This window comes from Petaurus breviceps, unplaced genomic scaffold (assembly GCF_028583685.1).
Source record: "Petaurus breviceps papuanus isolate PSGF00001 unplaced genomic scaffold, PetGlider_PUasm1.0 184, whole genome shotgun sequence".
Classification (NCBI taxonomy): domain Eukaryota; kingdom Metazoa; phylum Chordata; class Mammalia; order Diprotodontia; family Petauridae; genus Petaurus; species Petaurus breviceps.
In genome coordinates this window covers 4,257,936-4,282,224 of record NW_027185793.1, presented here as the reverse complement: position 1 = coordinate 4,282,224, position 24,289 = coordinate 4,257,936, and the positions used below count along the sequence as shown (strand labels likewise).

At 37.7% G+C, this 24,289-nt stretch overlaps 1 protein-coding gene across 1 annotated transcript in view; it reads left to right on the top strand.

The window, feature by feature from the left end:
• Positions 1-24,289, top strand: part of LOC138161196 (uncharacterized) — a 163,973-nt gene that overhangs the window by 37,844 nt on the left and 101,840 nt on the right. Inside the window, exons 3-5 of the mRNA XM_069088044.1 lie at positions 13-180; positions 6,068-6,169; positions 20,171-20,281. Of these exons, the coding sequence (XP_068944145.1) occupies positions 13-180; positions 6,068-6,169; positions 20,171-20,281 (381 nt within the window). The remainder of the gene's footprint in view (positions 1-12; positions 181-6,067; positions 6,170-20,170; positions 20,282-24,289) is intronic.

Here is a 24,289-nt window from a genome sequence, read left to right as displayed (position 1 = left end):
TCGGGTCCTTAGTTACTTCGGAGGAAGGTCACTCAGTGGATCTCAGCATGAGAAATGAAATTGAGCAGAAAGGATTCTACACTGAGAATTTTCATTCGGCATCATGGGTTTTCCGAGGAGATGATGAAAATCCTGAAAACAGTCCTAGATGTCTTAGTAAAAAGCCCCAACCGGTAGCTGGTAAGTGTTTGACATTGTGGGGATCTTGATTCCAGAGGACTGGGAATGAAGCAAACCTCCATCCTCTTGGTAGAGAGATAGAGGACTACAGATGCAGAATGGTCTGACACATCCATTGTATCAGCTGCTTTGGTTACCTGTACTTTTTTCTTCCAAAGGAGGATTACATGATGGGGCCTAGAGGTGGGTTTTTATTAGAAGGTGAAAGTGTTTTACCCCTGACATTTCATAAATCATCCATAGAAGACCTACCTGATATGGAATCCTTTCTAAAAGTCTTAATATAGCAGTTGTTGTAGGCTAGTCCTGACTCAGGCCAATGTGATAGTTTTTATCTAAAATCGGAATGAAATGAGACTCTTAGATCATTGAACAGTTAACAAAAAGGTTTTCTTAGCTATCTCATGTTTAAAAAATACTCCAGAAGTATACCACACTGGAGCAAAGATAGACATGGTATCCCTGAGGTTTATACAAAAACACATCTGGTTGGAAGGTCAGTGTTTGGTGAATCACATGGTCACGGAACATCTGCTAAGTCTGAAGGGCACTGCTACTGTCCTTTTTGCCCTTTGTTTACCAGGAACCACCATTAGTGGGTTTGAGCCTTAGTTTCCTAGGCTAATCAGTTGTCAAGGAGAACTTTCTCACCTTTTAGGGGAAAAAAAAACAGCAACAAACCCTAGCCTAGGCTATATGGCAATGACATAGACAGATGTTTTCCCAGCACACTGGTGGATAACAGTGCAGTACTTGGGCTTTCCATCTGTTATTCCTTTCTCTTCCTAGATGACAGGTCCATTTTAGTAAACCACACTAGGTTTAAATTACTGATAATCAAAAGTATTACCCCTCTGCAAAATGTTGGCATTTTAATGGGAATCACACTTAGGCCTAAAGAGCAATTTCTAATGCTGAGACTTGAGACATCAACTGGCAGAGAGAAGAATTTCTTTGAGCATGGATTATTCCTTACAGTTCTGACACCAAACCAGGTAGGATATTGCCTAGTCCAGCACAAGATCCATTGGCAGAACAGGATACATGAAAGAGAACTGGCTTTGAGTCAGAAGGCTTTAGGCAAGTCATTAACCTCTCCAAGCTTTAGTTTTCTTATTTGTAAAGTGGGAATCTTGGATCAAACAGTTCCTGTGATCTCGTCCAAATCCTGGTTGATCCCTCTTAAAATGGAACTCTAAAATATTATTCTCAAGAAAATGAGAAAACATTTATGCTTTCCTATCAGCAACAAACTACATGAAGCTGTAGGAGAAAAAAAAATCTTGGTATATTTTCAAGAAGCATTTTCATGTGTATATGGAAACATTTACTCTCCTTGTAAATGTTTGCTTCTGATAATCAGATAGTCCCAAAGGAAGCATTATTTACAGGGATAGATTATTTGAAAATTAATATACATAGTTTATGCTGTAGTTTTTTAGCAAACTGCTGGCAGATTATTTACCAGATGGTGGCAAAGGGGAGCCAGGACTATAAATCTCAAAATATGTGAAAAGTGCCATCAAAATGTAAGGAGGAAAACATGTTGCAAAGTATTTTGATTGCTGCCTCTACCAAAGGAGGGTGCTAAAGTTGAACAGACAATTCAAAGTCTTTATTCAAGTACCTATATTTTAACAAGTACTACTGACAGTCAGTTTGCCTGATTGCAGAGCAACCTTGAAAGCAATTGATATTTTAACAGTCCCATAGTATAGAAACAAAACAAAACAATCATACTTTGATTTAAATAGCACACTAAAAAGGGACAATTACCAGATATCTGTTGGACAATCAATCTGTCAAAAGCAGGAGGTATTATGAAGAGCAAATTGGAAAGAGTGGGAAGTTTTGATTTGTAATTTGCATGAATTCTGTGGTTAGTCAGAAAGCAGTTTTCTATTTTCCCCTCATCCTGATTAGTTTTCAGTCAATAACCACCAGTTAAAATCTTCATCTCCAAGTCCTTGAGTTTCTCACCTCATCTCTTAAATTATACTGAGATCAAACACATGGAAGTGCAGAGAAAGTCAAGCAAAAAATAACTAGTTAACGGTACCCAGAAGAAAAGTCAGTATCACCACCCTCTTCAAGAGCAAAACATTGAACACAGAACATGGCATCCCAAAGAGACCTTGGAGATCAAGCAAGATACCTTGGCTCATTTCTTTTCCATAGCTTTACCATGATTCATATGGTGTTTAATTGACTGACATCACCATTAGAGTCATTATATATTTTTTCCTAATAATTTTGCAAAGTTAAAGTTAATTTCTTTATAGGAAATAAATGATCTTTGATCTCTTTTTTAATTTATCTAACTGCTACTGTTAGGTTATAGTTTATCTTCCAGTATGGAGATGGTTGTTTCATGATCTTCATCTAAGGATTTTATTTATTTCCAGATAACTATATATATGTTTTTTAAAAAGCACTTTCTGACCAAGTTCAATTCAAGATTGGTTGTGCTACTGATGATCTATAATACCTTGGACAGATGTCTTGTTTGTCTCCTTGGTATAACATGATGACCATAATTATTTATCTCAGAAAACTTCAATCAGCAACTTGTATTTAATTAGTGCCCATGTGCCATGCACTATGATAGGTGCTGGTGATACAAATACAATTAATAAAAGAGCCTCTCTATTCACAAAGCACTTTGATTCTAATGGAGGAAACAAAAAGTACATATACACATATATTCAGAATAATTATAAGGAGAATAAATAGAAATAAATACCTTATAAGGCAATTGGGAAGGAAGGAACTAATAGAATCAGGAAAGTACAATGTGGTGATTGAGCTGTATCTAGAAGAAAGAGAAGAATTCTACAAGGCAGGTGAGGAGTGAGTTCGTTCCACACTTGGTAAATGGACCATACAGAAGCACAGATATGGGAGACTGAGTACCGGGTATGAGAAATTAAAAAAAGAACAGTTTGGCTGGGTCACAGAGTGTGGAACATGGACTGTGTGGTACAATGAAACTGGAAAGATAGTTTCAGGTAAGATTGCAAAGATTTAAAAGCTGAAGGGGAGTTTGCTCTCCAGACAATAGGGAGACACAAGTATATTGAATAGGTGAGTAGCAAGCTCAGATCTGCACCAAAGGAAACTCACTAGCAATAGCATGGAGAAGAAACTAAAGTGGAGAGGAACTTGAAGCAGGAAGTCCATTTAAGAGGCCACTACAATAATCCAGGGGAGAGTTGATGAGGGTCTGAACTAAGGAGGGAAATGTGTGAGAGGCAGTGGATGTAAGAGTTATTGTGGAAGTAGAAATGGCAAGATTTGGCAACTGACTGGATATATGGGTGAAATAGAGAGAGGAATTGAGGATAATGGTGAAGTTAGCAGCCAGGGAGACCTGGCAAATGATGATACCTTAGACAGAAATAGAGGTGTTTGGAAGAGGTGGGATTTGAGGGAAAGATTCAATTGCAAGCTCCTTGAGGGCAGAGATACTTTTTGTATTCCCAGTACTTAGCAAAGCATCTGACACATGGTAAGCACTTAACAAATGTTTATTGGTTGATTATTGCTTGAAATATAATAAAGTCTATTTTGGATTTGTCAAGTTTGAGATGTGTACAGAAAATCCAGTTCGAAATGGCCAACAAAAAATTAGTGATGTAGAGCTGAAGCTCAGGAGAAGAGACTGTGACAGAATATATGTATCTCTAAGTTATCTGCATAGTGATGATAGTTAAATAGGTGGGGGTAATAAGGTCATCAGGAGATTAACTGTGGAGAGAAAAGAAAACGAGGCCTGGGACAGAGTGCTGGAGAGCACTCACTGTTAAGTGGCATGGTATGGATGATAAACCAGTGAAGGAGACAAGGAAGCAATAATCAGAAAGATAGGAGAAGAAGCTGGAGAAACTAGTATCATGAAAACTCATAAAGGAGAGAATATTTAGAATGAGAAGATGGTCAATAGTATCTAATGCAGCAAATAGATCAAGGAGATGGAAACTGGAAGAAAAAAAAGAACTTCCAATTTGACAATCAAGAGCTCACTGGTAGCTTTGGGGAGAATAGTGTCAGTCAAGTAAGGAGGTCAGAAATCAAATTGCAAAGGGCTGAGAAGTGAGTGACAAGAAAAGAAGTGGAGGTATTGAGCATAGACAGCTTTTTCTGGGAGTTTAGCTAAGAATAAGATGATAGCTTAAGGTAATGGTAGTGAAGAGTCTAGTGAAAGTTAAAAGGGGAGGGGGCAAGCTTATTTGTAGGCAATCAGGGAGACTGTAGATAAGGAGATGTTGAAGATTAAATAGAGAAGTGATAATTGAGTTTGTAATCTACCTGTGAAGACTGGAAGGGATGAAATCAATGGTACTTGTAGAATGGCTGGACTTGGCAAAGAGAAAGGCTATATCTTTGCCAGAGACTGGAGTAAAGAAGACAGTGGGGGATATTGTCCAGTGGTGTTGAGAGACAGACAATTAGAGCAGAGGGTGCTCATGATGAATGACCTGTTTTCTCAGTAAAGAGGTAGTCCTCAGCTGGAGGTAGGAGTAAGGCTAGAGAGGGAGATAGGGAAGGCTTAAGGAGGGAAGAAAAGGTTTGGAATTGTGGGGAGTAAGAGCCTTAAAAGCACTCTGTGAGTTGGGTTCTACAATCTGCATCTTAAAAGTGATAAAACTGAGACAGAGAGGTGACATGTCTTGTCTGTGGTCACATAGTTAATTAATTAGTTGATCAATTAAGTGCTGGCAGCAGGAATAATGGCCAGGTCTTTTCTACCTCAAAGTCCAGCACATTTCTAGGATGCCATACTCTATGTGCTGTTCCCTTTGAAATCACTAAGGACACCTAGCAATGACAAATTCTTAGAAAATCGGTGAGTACTAGGTTAAAAAAAAATTAGTAAATATCTACAGGAAAAAAAGAGTAAGAGTAGAAGCAAATACAGTCATTTACACTTAAAAGAATAGAGTTGTGCTTCCCAGAAAGGGAAAATTTGAAATCTTGGAAGAAACGAGGAGTGAAATCTAAGATAAGAAGAAGTTGAAGAAAACTCAGTGCATCACAAAAATATCCCAAATGTTTCCCACTTTCTTGAAAACATAAATAATAGTGACTCCTGTACTTGTTAATAGAGTAGTGTAAGGGTGATGACTTTCCTGGTTTTTGTCAGGTCCTTTCTTAAGATGGTTTCATGAGAGGCCAAGAATTGATTTCTGGACTCCAAATTCTTGTTTGGCTTTATTATATATTTATTTCTTAAGATTTAGAGATGTATCAAAACCTTTTGGAATTTGAAGGGAACTTTGAGATCATCTAGTCCAACACTCATTTTATAGATAGGAAACTGAGTGAGAGGGGGTTTAGTGATTTTCCTAAGGTCCTAAAATTATAGTGACAGAGACAGGACTAGATGTTATACCTCTTAATTCTTTGTTCAATGAGTATGTGAGAAGAAAAATACCTCAGAATTCTATGATGTTGACCTAATTGTTGTGCATAAATCAATTTAACAGTTGTAGAATTAATATTGGATCTAGAAGGAACCTAAAAATGATCAGCATCTAGTAACATCCATATTACTCTACTAGTAAGACTCTACCTAACCTAAAAGATGCTAACCACTCTGAAACATGTTAGTATATTTCATATCTAATAAGAAGTAGTTTTTATAAATTGTGCCTCCTAAAGTTTGTTACAGTTCTTCAATGAAAACCTTTATGAACCTTTAAATAAGATCTCAGATCTTTTTTTTCACTTGCAAAGGTCTTATTTCATTTTCTAATTTTAGTAAGATCCAAATTCCCTTTATATAGTTCCCTCTCCCACGGAAGTACATGCGAACTGTCAGATCCTTTTTTTTTTTTTCAGAACAAAAAGAATAGCAGAGTAATTCTTTGCTTGCTTCCTCTTATAGTTCGGGAACGGACTGTGAGAATTTCCAGAGGAACTGGTGATTATCCTTGGGGATTCCGCATTCAATTCTCCAAACCAATCTTGGTGACTGAAGTAGATACTAGTAAGTGGCCCTTGTATCATCAATAATTACAATAATCATCAAGAATTACAACTAAGAATTTTTTCTCTTGGAACAAGAGGCAAGAAAGTGTCCTCAGTTGTCAGGGAGATAGAAGCCCTGAGATGCTTGCATGAGGGATAAGGAAAGAACTCATTCCTCCAGATCAACTGGTTGCTTCCAATCCTATCCAACAAGCATTGCTAAGAATTTATTAAGTACCTACTATGCTCAAGGCATATGAATGAAAAGCAATCATTACATTCTGTTGTGGAGCATGAAGACAACATTTAAACAGGCAAAGAAATACAATATAATTTAAGAAGGGATAGAGGATAGTGGTGGATAAAGAAATGGACACAAAATCAGGATGACCTGGTTTAAAGTTCTGTCTCTACTGTGGCAGAGGTGTTGAAGATGGATTGGAGAGAAAAGAAACTGGAAGCTGAAAATCCAGTTAAGAAGATATTAGAATAGCGCAGTTTAGAGATGAGAGCCTGAACTAGGGTGTTTCTACACGGAAAATGGAGAGATGGGGAAATATAGGAGAAATATTGTACAAGGTAGACAAAAAACTTCACAACCAATTGAATAGAGCAAGTGAGAAATAGTGAAGAGGGTAACCCCAGGGTTTCAAACCTGGGTGCCTCAAAAGATTGTGGGACTCATAAGAGAAATATGGAAGTTGGGGGTGGGGAGAGAGCATGAATTCTGTTTTTGACGTGTTTCATTTGAGATGCCTATAGGACATCCAGTTGACCACGTCTAATAGGAATTGAGGGTTCACGGCTGATGCTCAGGAGAAAAATTAGAGTTGATTATAGATAGATAGATAGATAGATAGATAGATAGATAGATAGATAGATAGATAGATAGATAGATAGATAGATATAGATATATAGATATAGATATAGATATATATCTGGGAGTCATCTGTAAAGAATTGATAAATGAAGCCTTGGAACTTGTTGAGATGTCCAAGAAAATAGGGCCCAGATAAGAGCCTTGGGAGCCCTTATAACTCTGGGAGGACATAAATGACAATTCAGAGAAGTAGATTGTACAAGGATTTATCAGACATACAGGAAAACATAGCTGTGTCAAAGAGGCTAGAGGAGGACAGGGTATTGATGAATGGTGGACAACCATGTCAAAAATCACAGAGAGGTCAAGAAGGATAAGGACTGGGAAAGAAAAACTATAAGATTTAGCAATTAAGAGATGTTTGATACCTTGTTAGAATTGTACCTATATAGTTATATAGTGAGATGGAAAGTCAGATTTTAATTGGCTGAGAAATGAGGGGAAGAGAAGAAATTGAGAGGAGAAAATAATATGATTTTGGGGGGTGATTAGCTGTGAAAGTAAAGAACTGAGTAGCTGCCTATTTTAAATAATGATTCTTTTGGGGCAGCTAAGTGGAGCAGTGAATAGAGCACTGGCCCTGGAGTCAGAAGGACCTGAGTTCAAATCCGGCCTCAAGACACTTAACACACACAGACACAAAACTAGCCATGTGACCTTGGGCAAGTCACTTAACCCCAATCACCCTACCTTCCCCCTCCAAAAAGCTGAATGAATGAATGAATAATGATTCTTTTTATCTGGGTGATAGTGAGGCCATGTGTGACCCATGCAAATTCCAAGTGCAGGAGGGGTCAAAGTCACACAACCTCTTCCTCCTACCAGCCTTTGCTTTCCATTGTCACTATCTTTGTCTGTATTCAAGAAATACCTTTAGCCACTCATCTCTTTACCTCCAGCAGAACTGTGTGTAAAACTTCTCCTATCAGTGATGAGAGAAGAGCTTACCTGCTAACTCGACTTTAGATGTTCTCACCCCCACTGTGTGTCAGGGATAAGAATGGCAAAAGGGAACACAATATCAGGACTATGTGGCATTCCCTGTACTTTCTACCAGTGTTTGTACCAACCTAAGCACCCACCTCCATTTCTTCACGTTCTTTTAAAAGCACAGTCTGAGGTGGATAAGGAGTATATGCTGCTGTCCTCTGGTCTTAGACCAACCCCAGTCCTAGAGTCAAACCTCTACCCCATCAAGAGGTCTCTGTTAGGCTTGTATCTTACAAGATGCAAGGCAGATGACAAAAGACTAAAGTTTGTTGGAACTCATTGCTGAGAGGCAAAACAATCCCAAACTTTCTTCTCCTCCATTACTCTGCGTGTCTGGGTACCCTTCTAGATCTTAATTAGAGAAGTTGAAAGATTGGGAGATACCTGTTTTTCCCATTCCCATCACTGAGTAGTTAATCACTTTCTGCTCTCTGAGGTTAAAGCAATAAAAAGTCATCTCTCTTTCCACACACCCTTCTAAGCTACCTCAGTCTGGTTGTAAATTACCAGTGTTGGACCTAAGGCTGCTGAGATAAATTTATAGACAAATAAAGCATCTGTTAAGTGCTTACTATGTTCCAGGAATTATGCTTAGTGTTGGGGAAACTAATACAAATGAGCAAGACAACCCCTGCCCTCAAGGAGCTTGCATTCTAATGGGGAAAGACAACAAACAAAGAGGAGCTGGAAAATGATGGGGACAGGGAGTGCACACAACTATATGGAGTATTGTTTCCAGCTTAGGATGTGGTTCCAGGGGTAGAATCCAAAGTTCCTATAGGGAGGAGATGGTGATAATGATGGAGGCAGAATGGAGGCAGCATACACAGACCAAGAAGCAGGAGTGGCTGGTGATTAAATTTTTGATGTAAGCATGTAAGCCTTGGAAATAAGCAAATGCCACAAATCAGGGCTTAATTTATTGCTTTGTTGATTTCTAGACTTAAAAATGATTTTTAAAATGGTAAAACAATAATAATAATAATAAAGAAGATTGAACTTGAAGTTCAATTGAACTTGAAGAAGTTGAGAACTGGTTGTTGTTGTTGTTAGTAATATACTAGTACATCACTGCCAGGAAGTGACTTTCTGAATTCTAGTGAAAAGAAAGGTCAAAGCTGGGAGGTCTGGAAGATTCCAGCATCAGAACTAGGTGGTACAGTAGATAGAGTGCTGGACCTAGAATCAGGAAGACCTGAGTTCAAATATCATTCACTTACTAGCTGTGAAAAAAAACAACTAGCTTGAACAAGTCACTTAACCCTGTTTGCTGAAGTTTCCTTGTCTGTAAAATGAGCTGAAGAAGGAAATAGCAAACCACTCTAGTATCTTTGCCAAGAAAACCCCAAATGGGGTCACGAAAAGTCAGACATGACTAAAATAACTCAACAACATGTTACCCTCCTAAACTGAAACCATTCCTGAGTCAATCATTTAATAAACATTTAGTAAGCATCTACTGGAGATGAGGACACAAAGAAAAAAAATAATGAAATGATCTCTGGACCTAAGTATTATATATTCTATCAAGAGAGGCAACACTGACATCTCTCTCTGGGTTGGCTCTCCCTAAGCTGCACTCACATGCAGGTTAGAGGGTTTTCAGAGAAGTACAAAGTGATGTTTGTCTTGAAATCAGTGAAAAATTCCAAGACGTGGAAGGGAAGAAGGGAGTGTAATATAGGCATGGGGGTTGGTCTGAGCAAAGAGGAGATAGAATGCCCTGTGTGAAGAATAGTAAGGTCAATTTGGCTGTATTATAGGAGTGTGGAGTGAAGAATAATGTCTAATGAGCCTGGAAAGATATGTTTGGGTCAGAACATGAGGAGCTTTAAAAGCCAAACAGAGGAGCTTTAATTTTATCCTCCACCAGAGAGCCCTGAAATATAATTGAGCTTCTCCTCCAGCAAATCTGCTTTCATTCTCTCTTCTATTGTCCCATCACCATCTCTGCTTAGACACAACTCTGCCCATGGCCCTCCACCAAAATCAACCTTCCTTATTCCTTATAGGAATGGAAGCACTGAGTGGTCCTTTAAATATTCTGTCCTCAGGAAAATTTTCTGCCCTTAGGCAAAATGCCCACCCTAGGACAAATCCTGACTAGCCCTGGCCTAGTTAAGTCTTTGAAAATCAATAAGAAATGAATATTGCTGTAATAACATTTTTTTTAATGTTGAATACATTAAAGGTCAAGCTGATGCTAATTAGTACAAATTTATAACAAATAATGGAATCCATCAACAATTTTGTAGTTTTTCTTCAGAAGTGTTTAACAATCTGAGAATTGAGAAGGGTGAGAGTAGATGATGGGGGAAATGATAACTTGCTGCCTCTCAAGTCTTTCTCTCCTTCCAGAGACTTTTCCTGGAATCCAGAGTGTCCTCTCTAGAAGCCAAAGTAGGAAGCCAGAAAAAGCAGCTCTCCTCTCTCCCACCCTTCCACCTCCAGGGTCAATGCAGTAATTATTCTTTGAAACCATGAGGAGAGTCTTATGCAAAAGCCTAGTATGAGGGGTTACAGATCTCTTTCAGTTTAATTCAACAAATAATTATTAAGTGCCTACTTTGTACAAAGCACTACTTTCTGTAATTTAAAGATCCATTCTGTTTTTTCAACCCCAGAGAGCAAAAATAATTAACTCTTGGACACTAAAAATGTTTTAACATTCTAAATTAAGCAAACTAAAGCATCCTAAATCCTCAAAAACTTGGTATGATTCTGTTTCTAGATCAAAAAACTGAGAGTTTTAATAACATTTTATGATTTACTTAATTCTGAATTTCTTTGCAGCTGTTCGACAGAGATACTCATACATACTTCTCAGATTCACACTTGGCCCAAATCAAAATGGTTGGATTGCAAAACTTTTAATCTGCCAAAGGTCCTGAGGCTTTTCTAATAACAGGCAGGAATGGTGGCACACAGTTAATCCAGTATTATTCTAGTTCAATCTAAATGTATATTGCCCTGGCAGACATTCACCCTACTGCTGCTGCTCCCATTTCTCTTTATCCCTTTCTTTTTAATTTGTTCCCCATTGCTGAAGAGAAGCAAATTCATTGTCTAGTCATATCTACTAAATGAGGGGTTTAAGCAATTTTAAATTATACATATTTTAAGCAGTTCTGTGATTTTCCCTTCCCTACTACACAAAACATTTTGCTGGATGCACCAGAGAGGCTTAATTGCATGCTAAAGATAAAAAGATAAAGCTGGGAGACCTGTAGGTGGAATAGTTCTGATCATGCCTAAGTACACAAAAACTGAGCCTGCTTGGTGCTTATGTAACTAATTGCCCACACTCAGCTGGCATAAACATGAACATTTTCACCAAAAGCCTAAGTACTTGTGAATTTTCACTGCATCAACAAAAGAAACAGATGTTGTAGTTTTGATACCCAGTGTGCTTGAAAAGGAAACTATATCATTTGATGAAAGGCAAACTACTGAGGAAATTATGGGTGGTGGACTGTCCCATTTCCCTAAAAGCACTGGCATTAAAAATGCTAATGCAATGATGCACTTTTTTAAAAGTAGGCTTCCCTTTGTTCTTTTGCTTTAATTTCAGGTTCCCTGATGACATACTATTTAAATATGCATGAGAGGATGCAATCAATACCTGGTATTCTAGTTCCTTGTGTAAACATGGAATTGCCAAGTTAAGGATGCTCTCTTTCTGGCCTACAATGGCACATGACCTTGGGGAGTTAACATACTGGTTGTCCTATCATCCCATTGCTACTAAGACAGTCAATGAGGCATTTACCTCCACACCAGAGCTGGCCTCCCATGTGGGCGTCTGCAACCATTCATGTAGTGTATTTTGGGGGATGGCCTCCTACTATCCAGCAGCTTTCCCCCAATCAATTTGCTGCATTCAATGCCCAAAATTCTCACTAAAGTTAGAGGATAAAGGAATATATTCTCCCAAAGTAAGATGTATTCCCCAAATCTCAGGACAGATCAGCAGGTACACCCTATAATAATGAATGCAGAAAAATCAAATTAAAAAAATTTAAGTGTTACCTCTAGAAAATATTTCTATCTAAAAGAGCTATATCCATGTTACTCTGGGGTAAAGTAGAGTTAAGGAGTAGTAAGTCACTCCTACAATGTAAATGCTATCTGAAAATGGAAATCTAAATGCAATTAGCATAATGTTACTGGCATTCCTTTTCATATTTTCCTCAAGGATACTCTTGATCAGCTATAGACCATCCTCATAAAAATATTTCTAATATGAGAAATTTGGCAGTCATTCCTTATTTCTCTTGGTTTCCTTTTTATGTAGCTTTGATTTTTCAAATATTCTTTTGGAATATTGCCCTCTTGGTGATATCTTGAAAATCACTCTCTGAATGCATTTAAAATTGTGTCTCCTCCAGCACAGATTCTTTCTCTATTTATTTGGTCAGGTCCAGATGCTCTTCCAGATTTCATCTTTTTTAAGTGCCATTGTCACTTGAAGTCATTAGCAGAGTATCAAGTATCAAGTTTCTGGGACAGTTGATAGTATTGAAATTATCCTCAGGATATTTCAGATATACACTGCCAGATGTATTGATATAAACAAATCCATCTGAGGATCATATTTTCTTCCATCTGTGAAGATGAAAATGTATCAAATGTTGAGTCAAACAATGTGTCTTTAATTCATGAATAGGCCCAATAGAGACACCTATGGTATGCAGGACCCAGGTTGTATTTTAGTAGTAAAGAAGGGGTGTCACTTCATTTGTCCCTCTCTTGTAACTAGCCTTATACAGATGATGTTTGGGACTTCTACTCCCTCCTTTGAACTGAGATCCTTACTCTCTGTTCTAGCTTAGTTCTCTGTGTACTTTAGTGTATTTCTATACAGAACATTTTTTTGAAAACCCAGTCTTCCCTTGTGTGATTCAAATGAGTTTGTTTCATGTTCTCCCTATTCCCTCCTCCTCCCCAACTCTAAGTAGTACAATCTTTTTCCTATCACCCCAATCACAAAAATACTAAGTTCTTCTATTCTTTCCTGTCTCTCCCCTAAGACTCCCTTCTTTCTTCATTTCCCCTTTTGTTCTCTCTTCTTTTAAAATACCCAGGCTGGAATATATCTCTTAGTGTCTACCATTGGCCTTAAGAGACGGTGACATTCTGAAGAAACAGTAGTATCTTCTTCCCCTTTCAGAGTATAATTATTTCATCATATATCTCTTCCAAGTTGCTCAAAAATTTATTTTTCTTCTTCATATTTCTTTTTTTTCAATTTCTTTATTTATTTTTAGTTTTTAACATTCCTTTCCACAAGATTTTAAGTTATAGATTTTCTCCCCGTCTTTCCCTTACCCCCAGCCCAAGATAGCGAGCCTACTGAATACCCTTTCCCGTAATCTGTTCTTTCTTATATCCTCCCCCATCACCCCTCTAACTTTCTAGTAGGGAAAGATGGATTCCTAAACCCCAGTGACTGTATATCTTATTTCCCAGTTGCACATTAAAAAAAACATTTTTTTGAACATTTGTTTTTAAAACTTTGATTTCTAGATTCTTTCCCTTCTTCCCTCCTCACCCACCCCACTAGGAAGACAAGCAATTCAGTATAGGTTGTACCTCTGTAGTTATGCAAAACGTTTCCATAGTAGTTATATTGTGAAAGACTATATTTTCCTCCATCCTATCCTGCCCCCCCCCACTTATTCTATTTTCTACTTTAACCCTGTCCCTTTTCAAAAGTGTTTGCTTCTAACTACCCTCTCCCCCAAACTGCCCTCCCTTCTCCCATCCCCTCTCTTATCCCTTTCCCCCCTTCTTTCCTGTAGGGTAAGATACCCAATTGAGTGTGTATACTATCCTTAAGCCAAATTCAATGAGAGTAAAGTTGAGCCATTACCTTTCACCTTCCTGTTCTCCTCTCCATTGTAAGTTTTCTCTTGCCTCATTTATGAGATAATTTACTCTATTCTATCTCTCCCTTTCTCCTTCTCTCAATATATTCCTCTCTCACCTCTTGATTTTATTTTTTAAGTATCATCCTTTCCTATTCACTGGATCTTGTGCCCTCTGTCTATGTATACATGTACATACATATACACACACTCACATATGTATTTATACACATACACACGCTCCTATACATATATACATGTATACATACATACATATATATTCCCTTCAACCATCCTCAAACTGAGAAAAGTCTCACGAGTTACAATTATCGTTTTCCATGTAGGAATGCAAATAGTTCAATTCTAATAAGTTCTTATTATTTATTTTTCCTGTTTACCTTCTCATGCTTCTCTTGTTTCTTGTATTTGAAAGTCAAATTTTCTGTTCAGCTCTGGTTTTTTCATCAAGAATGCTTGAAAGTCCTCTATTTCATTGAGTGACCTGAAGCATTATGCTCAGTTTTGCTGGGTAGGTGATTCTTGGTTTTAATCCTAGCTCCTTTTGACCTCCAGAATATCATATTCCAAGCCCTCCATCCCTTAATGTAGAAGCTGCTAGATCTTGTGTTATCCTGATTGTTTCCACAGTACTCAAATTGTTTCTTCCTGACTGCTTGAAGTATTTTCTCCTTGACCTGGTGTAATGTAATGCCAAGCAAAGGCAACTTCCCAAGGTTCAAAATACTAGCATAGGTGCTCTCCATTTTATTCAGTGACAAAGTAAGAACAGAGAAGGTCAAAACATGACATCATTCAAAATACAGCATTTACTAAGTGTGATTAAATAATCTCCAAGTACTACCCCACCCCAGGACCTTCTATTCATTCAATCAATTACAAAGTTCCTGTTCTAAATACTACTCCACCCCTAGGCTGTACCTTCATTTAGTCCATCACAAAACCCCTCTTCTCAAATGGAGATTAGTTTCCAAACATAAGTAAAGTACATTCATTTGTTCAACCATAGAACACAAAAAGGTCAAAAGTTCCCCACCCCTGGATCACAATTGAATCTACCCCAGAGTTAGTACAAGTTTAAGCACAGCAGTTAATACCCAAATGGAGGTCTTTTCTTCATCTTGACATGAGGCAAGTTCTCAGCAATCTTTGTTCCTGGGGAGACAAAGCTTAGCAAGGCCACAAGATACATTGCTAGTCTCCTCATTAATTCTCTGTCTGCAGAACAGTCCTAGGACCCCTGAAAACATTAGCAAAACCCTCTCCCAGGATTTCTGTAAACATACAACAAGAAAATCCTTCTTCAGGGCTTCTGAACCAACAGAAAGGTTCCCAGACCTCTGCAACAACAGCACTGTCCTTCACCAGTGGACAGTATTCACTCTCTGTCTGCAGGACAGTCTCAGGAGCTCTTAGCCAACAGCCAGATTCCAGGACTTCTTCAACAACAGGACTGTCTTTCACCAGTGGACAAATCTGGCAAAACAACATCAAAACAGACAGACAAAGTACCAGCAAAACAGTCATGTCTCCTCAGTCCTTGGCAGCTCCAGGGGCAGGTCTCAAAAGTCCAGGGCGATTCAAAGTGGCCCTCAGCAATGCTCTCAGTCTCTCTCTGCCTCCACGAGGTGCTGCTTCCAAAAAGTTCTTCTGCCTCTCTCTTGTCTCTCCAAATCTACCTCCCAGTTCAGGACTCTCTTTTTACATCAACAAATCCATCCCACAGGGGGGATTAACAAGCTCTGGGTTTTAACACAATCAATTTGAAAACCAAGGCAATACAGGGGAATCTTTATATTCCATTACTATCTCACCTGGGAACTTTAAAATTTGGCTATAATATTCCTAGGAGTTTTCTTTTTGGGATCTTTTTCAAGAGGGGATCAGTGAATTCTTTCAATTTTTATTTTGCCCTCTGGTTCTACAATATCAGGATAATTTTCCTTGAGAATTTATTCAAGCATGATTTCTAGGCTCATTTTTTGATCATGGCTTTCAGGTAGTCCAATAATTTTTAAATGATCTCTCCTGGATCTATTTTCCAAGTCAGTATTTTTTCCAATGAGATATTTCACATTGCCTTCTATTTTTTCATTTGTTTTATAATATCTTGATTTTTCATAAAGTCATTAGCTTCCATTTGCTCCAATCTAATTTTGAAGGAATTATTCTCTTGAGTGAGTTTTTGAAATTTTTTTTCCATCTGGGTAATTCAGCTTTTTAAAGCATTCTTTTCCTCATTGGCTTTATGGGCCTCTTTTGCCATTTGAGTTAGTCTATTTTTAAGGTGTTATTTTCTTCAATCAGACTGTTGACTTGCTTTTCATGATTTTCTTGCATAATTCTCATTTCTCTTCCCAAATTTTCCTCCACTTCTTTTGATTTTCAAAATCCTTCTTGAACTCCTCCATGGCCTTTGACCAATTCATATTTTTCTTGGAAGCTTTTGATGAAGGAGTTTTGACTTTGTTGTCTTCTTCTGGTTGCATGTTTTTGATTCTTTTTGTCCCCCAGAAAAAGATTCTTTGGCTGATTGCGCTTCCTCTGTTTGCTTATCTTGCCAGCCAATTACTTGACTTTTTAACTCTATGCCATTGTAGAACTCTGCTTCCAAAGTGGAGAGAGCTGTGTTCCAAAATGCTGGGGTTTTCACTGTTGTCAGAGCTATGAGGAGGGCACCCTCTCTGGCACACTGGCATTCTTCTCCCCAGGACCACCACCCAAGACTGTCACCCAGATCCAAGCAGTTCAAAGCAAGAGTAATTACCCTCTAAATGGTCACTTGGTCCCTCTACAATCTGCAGTCCAGGAGCTCAGGAGGCAGCCACAGGGCAGCAGCTGCCCCTCTGCCACCTCTTACCCCAGGGCAGGGGCAGGGGCCTGACTGTACTCTTCTTCATCTAGTTCCAACAGAGTTCCCTACTGAACTTTTACTTTCTCTTTGGCTTTTATGGGTTGAGATGTCTGGAAACCGCCACAGCTGCTGGTGATTCACTCTCCTGAAGTCTGCTCCAGATGATCTGGGCCACTGGTCAGGGCCTCCCTGGGTCTGGGTCCAAGTGGCTCCCATGGGACTGTGCTCAGCTCCCAGATCTGTGTGATAGATAGACCCTTCCTGTCAGCCTGCCAGGCTGCTTTCAGCAGAAGATTTGTTTCTCTTTGTCATTTTGTGGGTTCTGTACCTCTAAAATTTTTCTGGAGTCATTTTTTACAAGTATTGGAGGTGGTTTGAGCAGGGCTCAAGCAAGTTCCTGCTTTTACTCTGCCATCTTGGCTCTGCCCTTCCTCATATTTCTTGCAATGTGTTTCAAAGAATCTTTTTGGCTATGTTTTTTTCTCAATGGGATTCTTTAAAAAGCACTGATTCTATTAAACGTCTAATTTTTTTTCTTTATTTGTAGGAAATGTCCATCTTTACAAAATGAATAATTCTTGAATAGAGGCTCCCTTTTGGGTGTCTTTAGCATATATCTCATTTTTACATTCCCTTTTTTATGTTTTCTGCACAATCCTATGTGATTCCAAGAAGTGTTCCTTCTTGGAGATCTGTCAAGTACAATTATTTATTTTATAAGTATTATATAGTATTTTTTTCTTTTATCTGTAGTTTGTCAATCATATTTTTTACTATGTCATATTTTAAGTGTGGTAACCAGTAGATTCTCTCTATTTTTGCTTTGTTCTCTGGTTCCAATGGTTCTGGATAATTTTCTTCTATGACTTCTTGAAATATGGTATCCAGTTTTCTTGTTTCATCATGGTTTTCAATGAGGCCAATGAATTTTAAATTCTTTCTCCTTACCCTTACCCTGTTTCCAGGTCAGTTGATTTTATAGTAGATAATGCATGTGTTATTCCAGTTTTTTGCTCTTTTGACTTCCTCAAATAAATCTATCGAATTACCGAATTTCCATTTTTGGTTCTTCCAATAAGTTTTTTGGTTAAGATTTTTTTCTTCGGTTTATTCTCCCTTTTTTTCCTCAAAAGCTCCAATTTTGCTTCTTATTCCTTTCTTCATTTCTTTCAGTGCACCTTCCATCCATTCTCAGAATCCTTATGAGTGATCTATCTCTCTTTCTGAGTTATCTATCAATTATGATGCAGAGTTATGCTTTTCTTTTGAAGTTTCCTACTTTAAAATTTCTCTTTCTAGTCCCTCCTAGCTGCCTCCTTTCCTTCAGGTAAAAAGAGTTGGAGTTTAACCAGGAAGGCCTTAAATGCTTTTTTAAATATGTTTTATTCTAGAGGTAATGGGGACCTAGTAGACTCTGGGATTTTTCCTTTTTTTTTCCTTTTTTCTTTCAATCATAGTGGGTCTGCCTGTCTCAAGTCTCTCTCTACTCCAATCCATCCTTCATTTACCCACCAAAGTGATTTTCTGAAAATGTAGATTCAGTCATGTAGAGAGCACACACACACACAAAAACACACACACACACACAACTCCAGTGACATCCTCTTGCCCCAAAGAACAAATACAAAATGTTCTTTTTGACATTCAAAGTCTTTCATAACACCTCCCTCTCCCCCCCCCCCCATAGATTTCTTATACCTCAGTCCATGACACATATGCTTTAATCCAGGGACATGGGCCTCCTAGCTGTTCTATGAACAGTCATTTCATCCCTCAGCTCTAGGTGTTTTCTTTGGCTGTCTCCTATGCCTGGAACACTCTCTTCTCCTCCCCAACTAGTTACCTCCCTGGTTTCCTTTAAATCCCAGCTAAAATGTCACTTTCTACAGGAAGCCTTACCTAACCCTTCTAAATTCCAGTGCCTTCCTTGTATGAATTATTTTCTATTTATCCTGTATGTAGCTTGCTTTGTATGTATTTGTTTGCATGCTGTTTGCATGGCATTCTACCCACTGTACCACCTAGTTGTCCTTTCATTATTTCCTTTATGAGCTGACCTTTCTTTCTTTGGGGGAAATTTCTTCTTGTTCTCTAGGTGGTTTTAGAGAGAGTTATGTTTTTCTGGAGACTTCTCTTGCAGCCAGCATCCCTGCTTCCTCAAGGGTAGCTAGACCTAGCCAGTTGGTCCACAATTCACTCTGATGAGGCATCAGACTACATTATGTAACTAAGGCAAATGTGCCAGAAACAAAGAGCTTCAAGCAATCACCATGGGTTTCATATGCATATAGAAATTTGAGTTATTGTTCATCTATCTTCCTCCATTTGTGGTTTTCTGCTTAAATATTGCTTAAAAATGCTCAAGAGGATGCAATCTCTAAGACTCTAGAGCCCTGAATTAGGAAGAGTTTCCTTTCATTTACAGCCAAGCAAAGCAGAGTCAGCACTAACCATGCTTGCCTGCTAAACCTCACCCATGTAACTGAACTATGTTCTAAAGATCAAAATCCTGTGAGCAATTTTAATATATCCTGGAGATGCGGAATTTAATAGGATACTTCAAGCCCTTGAGGGTTTCATATATAGGCAATGATGACCATCAATTCTCCCACTACTATGAGAACTGAAAAAGAGAAAGTGAGTTAGAACTGCAGAAGAAGCCAGATGTAATTTAAGAGCGTCTGGAAATTGGTAAGTATTGTAAATGCATTGCTAAAAGAAGTCATGGAATCTTTATTTCAAGAGACCTTGGGTACAATGCTATGTGGAAATAGAGGGATAGATGTGACCTCGGAAGGGATTCCTCTGACCCAGAAGCAAGATCTCTTTCATCCTCAAATTGTGGTTTTTGTCTGCATAGTGAAGAGTAGAAAAATGGTCCTTTAAAGCATTGATCAGTTTTCACCACCTCATGAGCATTTATTGATGTATTCCCTATACTATAGCTGTTACCCCCATTTTACAGATGAAGGTTGAAGAAAAGCGAAGTTAAGTGACCTGTCCTTTATTTTTACCAAAGATACTGATGGAATTTGAATGCATAGGTCACATTCCTGAGAGACCAATCCTGCTGTTTTTTAGTAGAAGACCTGGGTGACAGCAAAGTTATGGTGGGGAAACTGCTGTATTCAGAGTCAAAAGGCCTGGGTTCAAGTTCCTTTTAGCTCTAAATCCTATAAGTTTTGCTAAAAGTGTTAGGAAGCTTACATCTAGAAATGAAAGGAACTTGGGTTGAGGAGATTATGAAGTGGTGTAGACAGTATGTTCCTTTTTATTCATGACAAAAAAGCTTTTATAAAGTTGAAATGAAGGGCCTTGAGAGAAAGAACACCCTTTTCAGAGTGCAAAACAGCAAGGTACTTAATTTGGAACCCTTCTTAAATTAAACCATTTTTCTCATTCCACTCATAGACAGCACAGCTGAAGAAGCTGGGCTCCTGATTGGAGATATTGTATTGGCTGTCAATGGCACTGATGTCACCAGTGCTGCACATTCGGAAGCTGTGAATCTTGCAAGAAAAGGTAAGATGAACTTACTGCAAAAAGAGATTCAGCCCAGAGTGGTAGAGAGCTATGTTAGACCTAAGATTTTGTCACTATTGGGATGGAGGTTTAGGCTGTGGGTTTGGGAAAGAGATCACATCATTGGTATAAAACTACATTTCTTTCCTTAGGTCTAAATGTTTTGTAATGAAAACTTGTTCATATGAATTAAGGTTTCTTCTTTGAAGATTGGGATTTGGCTAACAAAATGATGGTGGGAAATTTGTAGAAAGGTAATAATGTACAATTCAAAACATCTCCTAAACTCTTAGCCAACAAAGAATGTTGTTCATCATTCTTAGTTTCAGTGCCATAATGTGTAATAAGAAAATAAATCAATAAAATGTATAATCACAAAACTAAAACTCTTTTAGATTCTTCTTACCCTGCAAGAAGATTGCCCCTAAAGCACTTTGACCCAGATGAAACAACCAGAGTATAATAAAACATATTGCTTCCATGTCTTCTGTGGAAGGTGGTTAATTCCTCTTGCCAACTCTGTCAGATTTTGTTACTACTCTTATTAGCACCAAATTACAATCTGTGCTGCTTCTCTTTGCTTACAAAATGAATACATCATTACTTCAATGGATTTGTGATTTCAATGATGTGGATTCATCTTTCCAGTGATTCCTGCTGAATCTGTACAATTCTTATTCATATTCACTTAATATGCTAGAGACCTTTCTTGTTACTTCTTAATTGTAAAAAACAAAAAACTTACTATAGGAAATGAGAGTGGGATAGCGACTCTAAAACAGGAAATCCAACCTTCTGGTGAAGCGCCTACAAGATATGGGATGGTAGCACTGATGTAGAAGTGTTGGAAACAATATTGAGAAGGAAATCCTATTGGTTAATCATGGGGAAAGAAGGAGAAGAATGTCAGCCACCTCCAACTATACTTGCCAGCGCTCTCTGGGGCATAGGTATTTCAAATTAGGAAAGAGGGAAAGGAGAAAGCATTTATTAGGCACCAATGGATCTTTTCTTGGACAATTCAATGCTCTTGTACACAGATAAGTGATTTTGGAATGACTTCAATATCAATAATAAGTCATTTCCTTTCATTAAAATATAGTCAATTCCATTTTTGTTACTTTATTTGGTACCTGCCATGTCTTTCTCCTCTCTATCTGTCTGTCTCTCTGGGTCTGTGTATATGTGTGTGTATGTCCCTCTCTCTCGCTCTCTGTCTCTCTCTGTCTCTCTGTCTCTGTCTCTCTCCCCTCCCCACTTTAAGAAAATATTCATAATACCTCAGCAAGATGCCTTTGTTTCCTATGAATGGACCATATTCCCTCCTGTCTTGGTTTCATACAAATCTTAGGTTCTTTTGATCCTTAGCTCAAGTATCACCTGCTACATGAAGCCTTCCCTGGTCCCTCTAGCTGTTGGTCTTCACCCCCAAATTACTTTATTTGCCATGTATTTATTTTGCAAATATTTTGTACCTTCTTATATGTTCACAGAAAAGAGGAAGTAGAAGGGAAGTAAATAAATATTTATATAGCATTTAATAAATGCCTACTATGTGCTAGGCACTGTGCTATGTCTCATTTGGTCACTCGTTAGGATCACAGAAGAGATATTTGTAATGTCTGTCTATGATATATTTACTGTTAGATGAGTTCCAGAAGCTTTCTACCTAACTTCATATCTTAATTTGAACAACAAACATCAATCATCTCCTTAACTCTTCCTGCGTATATAGTTAAGATGAACTCTTTTGAGAGGAAGCCAAATGTCATTTGGTCACATACTATCATTATCCCCACATACAGTTAAGGAACTGATGCAAACAGAGGTGAAGGGACTTGTCCTGCTAATGTCTGAGGCCAGATTTGAATTTAAGTCTTGTATTCTCCAGGCCCAATGTTCTATATGTTGTACCACCAACTCCCTTTAAATAATTTCCCTAATGGAATATAAGTTCCTTGAGAGCAAGGAAAATTTCATTTTTGTCTTGATATCTTAAGTGCACCTAGCATAATGCCTAGCACATTTTAATGCTTGTTGATTGATTGATTATGCATCTGTTCAGTCAACAAGTGTTCATTCTCTCATTTCATGTCTAGACCACATTTTGCAGCATATTCTTTTGCTATTCTCTTCTATGTCTAGTTTTATATTGCAGTCACTGAATATCAAAGTTTATTGACTTAAATTGGAAGAGTTTATCTAATGCTTCACAGAATTTATCTACCTCCTCATTTTTAATACTAGCTGGTGAGTAAACACTGAAGTTATTTTCATGTTGATGTTTTTGTAAACCATGATATTTACTACCATACATTTGATGGAAAAGTATAGAAAATATAAGATACCAATGTGCTTATTATTTGTTGAGGATATTTTTAAACATTTGATTTGGTCGAGAGGCATGCTGTCTTAAAGACTTTCTTCCATAAGTATGTCAAAAATCACACAAGTTTCCTTTAAAACCAGAAAACTATCGCCTTTGTTTAATGATTTTCTAATTATTAATATTAATTGAGCTAAACAAAAAAACAACAGAGATATATGTTCCCTGAAAGTATTCTTTACTGCCATGGAGAAGATCCAGTGCAGAGTGCAAGCTGAAAAGGGATTCTTTGTAGGCAGTGAGTTCCTCCAGATACTCTTCTTTGTGAATGACATTTTGCTAATTGTGTCAAATCTTGGAACATTTCAAAGCTTCCTAAATGTCATTCACAATCAAAAGAGTTCATCTAACCTATCTACCCAGGAAGAGCTAAGGAGATGATTAATATCTGTTGTCCAAATTAAATTATGAAATTAGGTGGAAAACTTCTAGAATTTTCATCCAACAATAAATATTTCATGGACAGATATTATAAAAGAAAAATACCTTCTGTGACCCTAAACTTCTCCTGGAAATAAAGGCCCATATAAAAAAATTCCAATAATTTTTCTGGTTATATTCTATTTATCTCAATTCAACAAAAATAAAAATGCATTTATTAGGTGCTAAATTTATACCAGGAACTATATTAAGATCTGGGAATACAAAGACAAAAATGTCGCATGCTGCAACCATGGAACATGATAGTTTCAGAAATAATTAAAACTGAAGATAATTCAGATTTAAGGTAGAGAGGTATAAAGGTGAGAGCAAGCAGATTGAAATACATACACCACACAAAAAAAGTTATTCAGAAAATAGAAAGCATGCAACCTGATCCAAAATATAGAACAGGAGAAGAAGAGGATTGGGTTGTGGGATAGGAGTGAAAGATAACCCACAGGTAACTTGTATGTTCCTTTCTTACTTTGTAATGTCAAAGGAATGTGAGAAAAATTCCCCAGCACATTGGATTGTATTCTTCTGTGAAGGAATTATGAGAAACCATTGATAAGAGTAATAGGATGTAAAGGCATGGATAGATTTTGATCTGCTTCATTGGGGGAAATGAAATCAATGAGATCACAAATGCATTGGAGAATACAGGAGTATTTTTATAAATGCTTATAATGAGCACTGTAATACAAGATAATCAAATTTCTTATGAAATAATGTTTCATACTGTTTCTAGATACACAAGAAAATCAATTCTGCCAACTCTTCTATTTGCTTCTCCAAAAGCCATCCTTCCATTTATCTACAACTTCCTTTTGTAATCTGGTTTAACTTTATAGTGAAGAATTTAAAGATGAAATATTCAGTTCTTCCAGTATTATTACTTAGACAAGAATCTGACCCTTAGATTACCAACAGTTAAAATGACCTTTATATGTGTTGAAAAACTGTGATTCTTAGCATTCTCTCCCCACTTTTCTGTCACACTATCACCATTATTAAAGAAATGAAAGGAAGTCACTCAGCTGAGGGTCATTTTGTATTTATCTGTTTCATAGGTTGATAAGTTCAGGTTATTTCTCCAAGTTAAGAGGATTTTTCTCTTGAAATGAACAGAAGTGTAGATCAGGATCACTTGTCTATTTTAATTCCTCCATTGAGTGCATCTCCAATTGAGTGTGTAGAAC